This window comes from Centruroides sculpturatus, unplaced genomic scaffold, assembly GCF_000671375.1.
Source record: "Centruroides sculpturatus isolate CEXI.00-Female unplaced genomic scaffold, Cexi_2.0 scaffold1043, whole genome shotgun sequence".
Classification (NCBI taxonomy): domain Eukaryota; kingdom Metazoa; phylum Arthropoda; class Arachnida; order Scorpiones; family Buthidae; genus Centruroides; species Centruroides sculpturatus.
In genome coordinates this window covers 149,346-155,345 of record NW_019385264.1, presented here as the reverse complement: position 1 = coordinate 155,345, position 6,000 = coordinate 149,346, and the positions used below count along the sequence as shown (strand labels likewise).

The 6,000-nt window shown below is 35.6% G+C and overlaps 1 protein-coding gene across 2 annotated transcripts in view; it reads right to left on the bottom strand.

Annotated features, from left to right (window-relative positions):
- The window catches only part of LOC111636865 (serine/arginine repetitive matrix protein 2-like), a 71,526-nt gene that overhangs the window by 5,120 nt on the left and 60,406 nt on the right, over positions 1-6,000 (bottom strand). For both annotated transcript variants that reach the window (XM_023382256.1, XM_023382255.1), the window contains exons 5-6: positions 4,606-4,779; positions 4,445-4,534 (exon numbers count right to left, since the gene is read on the bottom strand). In XM_023382256.1, coding sequence (XP_023238024.1) covers positions 4,445-4,534; positions 4,606-4,779 — 264 coding nt within the window. The remainder of the gene's footprint in view (positions 1-4,444; positions 4,535-4,605; positions 4,780-6,000) is intronic.

Genomic DNA, 6,000 nt, shown 5'->3' with positions numbered 1-6,000 from the left:
ATTAATTTAATAAATAAAAATGTCCAATTTCAATGTGAAAAAGAAGTAGATAATAGACTGAATTACTTAGATCTTACTGTTGTTAGATTAAATGGCAAATTATTATTTAAAAAATATGTTAAAGACTGTGCTACCGATAAAGTTATTGACTTCAAATCTAATATACCTTTATATATAAAAAAGAACACTTTTCAAATGTATATCAACAAAATTAAAGAAAGAACGACCTTGCACACTGATCAAGAAATGGAAATACAAAATATAATAAGAATGTTTAATCTAAATAATTACCCTAGAACATTATTGATTAAGTGGTTGGAAGCAAGTAAAGGCAAAAGGAAAAATATATCGTTAAATAGACAACCAATAGATGTTAAGACTGTGTACCTAAAAATAGAATATGTTTTTGGTGTTTTTGAAAAATTAAAAAATGAATTAAAAAGATTAGATATTATTTTAGTACCAAACCACAAAAGCACCATAGCAAATTTGCTAAACAGTAAACATGGTAACATTGAACATAATGTTTTAGAAAAAGATAATGTAGTTTACTCATTAGATTGCAGTTGTTCACATAAAAAAAGATATGTAGGGGAAACTGGTAGAAAATTAAAGACAAGAATTAAAGAACATATATATGCCATCAAAAATAATTTAATATCATCATCAGTGGCACAACATTGCAACACTGAAGGTTGTGAAATTTTAAAAGATAGCATCAAGTGTATTATGACAGAAAACAATCAACTTAAAAGAAGACTACAGGAACACCTAGAAATTCTGAAGATACAGGAAGACATCAGAATTAATAACAACATGGGACTGAAGCTACATGAGGGGTGGATTGACATTGTTTTCACTTAACCTTGAAACAGATGCTGAACAGATGTGGGGAGTTTAGGCACATCACCTTGTAAAATGCAGATGGACAGTGCAGTTGACTTCACAAAGGCTTATAGATTAGTTGTATTTTGTTTTGTGTTAAAATTTGGAGACCAATTGGTTTAATAAGAGTAAGTTCATTGTTGGATTCCTCTCCCCTTCTTTTGTTTAGGTTTTAATATACTTAACAATATTTATTATTAATAGTGTAACCGTCTACCAGAATTTGGAAAATGTAGGAGAAACTAAGACATTTACGGGTGGAGATAATATGTGATACCACATTGTCATTGGATGCTGATTTATACTTGATAATTTAGTTTTAGTGTATAAGTTACTTTGATAATTTGTAAATGCAGTGCACTGCATATGTTGATTACCCCGTTGTACCGACAGGTTATTGGTATTGTATTTGTTACGTTGTTGCCATGTGTTTGTAAGCTGATGAGGGGTCCTTGTACCCGAAATGCATACTTACCTAAATTTGATATGTGATTATTAAAGACCAAACCTTTTTTATAAAGTTCTGGTCCTTCTTCCAGTCGGCCTTGGTGTGATAAGCCCTGCAAAACGTTATACCCTAATTGTTGGGTTATCTAATTCTGTCTAATTTACAGTCGCGGGCAAAAAGCATTGTTTATTATTATTATGGACAAAGATAAATCACGTGGTCAACGAAGTCTAGGTTTTCTGTAGAGCGAAAGCAACAAGCAGTTTCTGCCTGGTTATACATCGCCAGGTAGCTTCTAAAATTACCACGCTCAGTAAATAGTTGAGCAGTAGCAAACATTAAATCGCTAAGTAGTGATGAGAACCTACATTCAACAGTAGGAAAATAAAGTCGTGTTATTCTACAAGTTTTACTGCTCAACTACTTTTACTGATTCCACTTTCGCATAGCGTTGTCATGAATATAATTTTTAAGGCTGCTACATGAGAGAGGGATGTGAGTGTAGTCCGAGTCAGTTTCCTTTGCAGCTGACTTAGCTTCAGTGTTCGCATTTTCATTTCCTAGTACGCCAGTATGGCCAGGAACAAATATAAAAATTATCTTATATACAAGATTTTTAATATGGTGCTGGATATATGCGATTTTATTCTATTGCAATTGGGATTTAATACAGCTTTCAGGACAGACAGAATCACTATAAATGTTGATAGACAGAGTTTTGTTTGGTAGTGAAGTGGCCCACTGAACAGCTTGGTAGTCAGCATCTTGTTCAGCTTGATAGATGAAGGTATATGGGTTGTATCTGTACCTTCTAACATATTTTTGGCAAAATATGTAAGTTTGGAGAAAGATAGAGATACTTGAGCCGACAAGAAGGAAGCTTTTGGACCCATCTGTGTAGATATTGATGCCTGCAAGATTATCCACGGAGAAAGCAGATGACACCAAAAAAACCTTGTTTACAGAATGATGATCAGAGAGAGTAGGGTAATTGCAATGTGGTAGCGTATGAACAACCGTAGATAGGAGTAGAGACCGTTGTTGAGCCTTGACGTTTGTAGTTCTGATGTAGTTTAGAACCTTTTCTATAATCTGTAGTGGCAAAGGAAGGAGCTCTGCTAGTATCAGAGAGGCATTAGTAATAACAGTTCTGCAGTACTTTATAATTCTGGTGGCAAACTGGCTTTGAAGAGAGTGTAATTTACTTGCTACTGAATTTTTACTAGTTACATGACCACAGCCAGAGGCTGCGTAAAATAGCATTGGTTGTATTGCCCCATCATATAGAGTTTTATAAGCTTTATTATTTAGTCCCCAGGTGCACCTATCACATTTTCGCAGCATGTAGTTTATTTTCTTGGCCTTAGACAAGATGTAATCAATATGGCAACGAAATGTGGTTTCTCTCTATTCTCTCTTGTTTTATTTTGTATGACTTTTCTGTTTACACATGCACTAACTAGTCGATCTGGCGAAGTTTTTTGCGTCTTTTGTGAAAATTAAAATTAATATAAAAATAAATATTTTGACGTTGATTAATGATAATAATAATAATATTAATATTGTTAATAATTAAAAAATAAAGTTCTTAAAATAAATTGTTCATTCAAATTCATTAAATTTTTATATTTTTAAATTTGATCACCTAAAGTCTTTTATAAATAATAGTACATATTAATTAACTAATTAATAATTATATATTTTGGACCTAAGATTTTTAAGGTTTATAAAAAAATTTTTTTGGTTAAAATCTTTTTATAAAATCATGCCAGAATATTACGTAAGATAGGGAAAGGGAGGGGGGATCAAAGAAAATATTACTTTTTCTTACACAGGGGTGGGTGGGGGTCTAGAATGGCCAAAATCGCCCTTACATAATTTATGGACGGCCCCATAGCACGGATTCACTCTAACACGGTTCAAGAATCGGGAACATCCGCGTATAACATGGTGCTTTTATAGCACAGGTTCACTCTAATGCGGTTCGGGAATTGGGTAAAACCCTCGTACAACATGAAATGTAATAAAGTGTGTGTTCTTTATACCTCCGCGCGAGCATTCTAATTGTTTTCGTGGCTACTTTCAATGCTCTTTCAACAATAATCCATTTAATGGTTAAATTTTACAATTGGGACCCTTCTTTTGCCTCTAAAAGCTCATTTTAAAATTATAGATTCCTCCATCACGATACTATCAATAGTGTGAGCATCGCCATCTTTCTTTCACTGTCATTCCTAAATGCCTACAAATAGCAGCACACTCCCATTGCAGAGCGACCGTTATTAACGAATGCACCCACAAACTGTTACTAGTTGATGATGCTCATGCTGAGATCATCATATAGGATGAATAATCCTCTGGTAAAATATTTACTTAAATAATAAATAAGAATTTTACCTATGAAAAAATGAATAATAAATCCAATTTAAATAAGGATTTAACAGCATGTTTTTTAATTTTTGGAACCTAACCCCTTTTTTGCACTAGTTCTTTGTTTTCGTATAACACGGCAATTTTTTGGAACGTAACTCCCATGTTAATCAGGGTTACCTGTAGTGTACAACTGATTTTGTGCACTACGTGCACATTAACTACAAATTAAAACTTATGTACGATTAACTACAAAACAGAAGTGAAAATGCATATATGAAACAGTTTCTTATTCTGTTTTTTTTTTTTTTTTCTATTGATAAAACAAAGTAAAATTAAATTACCATGTATTTATTTAAAAGGGCACAATTTCGACGCACCAACAAAAAGTCCACTGCACAGACACCGTCGACAGTCACTAATAATAATTAAAAGAAAGACCGACCCGGTCACGGCACCTATCAACAGGTTCGATGGTGTCATCATAATTGGGAGAGAGACTTAAAGAAAAAACAAAGAAGGAAAAGACTCAGAGTTTCTTCCATACGTTTATAGCACGGTTACGGCCGAAGTTTTCAACACGAAAATGTCGGCCGCAACCTCTCTATTGTCGAATTTGAAGGCAAAGTTGCCTCCGACGGTAAAAAAAGGGACCGGAAGCGGAAGGTTTTTTACACGGCCGACGACAACAATTTCTGGCAGCACGCGACAAAAGAAAACGGGTCCAAAGTCAAGACTCACCCTTCTCTGCACTTTTTCTTCTTCTTGGCTTTTTCTTTCTCTCCGACCAGAGGGGGTGAATCGTCATCGTCGTCGTCGTCTTTCACCAACCTGCAAGACGCCAAATGAAAGCATTAGAGGCGAGAGGGAGGCAAATGCCGACAAAAAAAACACACACTCACCCATACTGTTTATTCTTTTCAGCCAGAGCGGCGGCGGCCGCCGCCGCCTCCTTTCTTTTCCGATCGGGATCCAGGGAACTGCCCTCTACGAAAAACGGACTGATACCAAAAGCTTCTTTCACTCGTCGATTCTTTTCTCGGTTGGCTTCCGCCATCTGGTGGCTTTCCTTGACGCTAAATAAGCAAAAGTCCAGAGTGAATTACACAGCGGTGCCAAAAGGGCTCGCACACCCAGAGGTGCAGTTTCTCGGACTTTTCGCAGGGATACTATAGATTATCACCTATGGAATTTTGGGACTTTGAATATATATTTGAACCGAGGGGACCGAGTCGAGTTCAACGATACCCTACTTTTGGACCGAAAATGAAAAATAAGAAAGTTATCATACTTTTTCCGGCGATTGCGTAATGATCGGGAGTCGCGTCACTTTCTCCGCTAAGCCTATCGCGTGTTTAAAGCCTGGTACTCACATGTGGAAATTACCTTACAATTGGCTTCTACAATTAAACTTTTTAAGTTTACCTTCAATCTTAACGCAAATAAAAAAGTCACAAAAAATGAATAATTTGGGTAAGAAACATATTCTAAATCGTCGAAAGTTAGGAATATCGAATACTTTCGTCACCGAATTACGATTATTCCATTCCCAATACTTTACACAGTAAGTAAGTCTTCATTTAATTTTTTTTTTCATTTAGTGGAGCACTCCCTCCGACCGTAGCATTAAATGCTACCGGCTCGAGGTACTCCTCTCTTAATTAACCCCGATTCGCATACATTTTGCGGGTAGTTAAGATTACATAGTCGCGGCCGTAGCCTCAATACATTAATACCCGACAATTCTATTTTTATTTGCATTAATTATATTGTTTTGTCGAGTAAAGTATTTGATATCATTAGTTTGACAATGATCAACGAGAGAAATTTTTATGTTCTGTTTTTATAAATTCATTGAAATAATAATACAGTAATACCCCGACTTACGCGATTTTCAAATTCGTCTTTTGTTTGAGCGCCACGCAACCCTCGATTACTCACTCCCCCCACACTATTGTTCAACTGACGCGTTCGGATGTGTCGCGCAGTATCCACACATAGCTACAATTTATTTTGTGTTATTTATTTCTGTGTTTGTTATATCTGCGGAGACTCGAGAGACTCTACTACGTCATCCAAACGAAGTAGAACTAATTCTTCCGCATCGAACAAGAAAAGAAAAACTTTATCTTTGGAATGTAAAGTTAACATCGGGTACGTTCGTAAAGTCGAACGAGTTAAGCGAGAATGACGTCATCGTTATTCCTATTTCGTTAGACTTTTCGAACGATTCGTTACTAACGCGTTTCACTCGTTTGACTTTACGAACGTACGCATTATTAATTAAAGACTTGGAT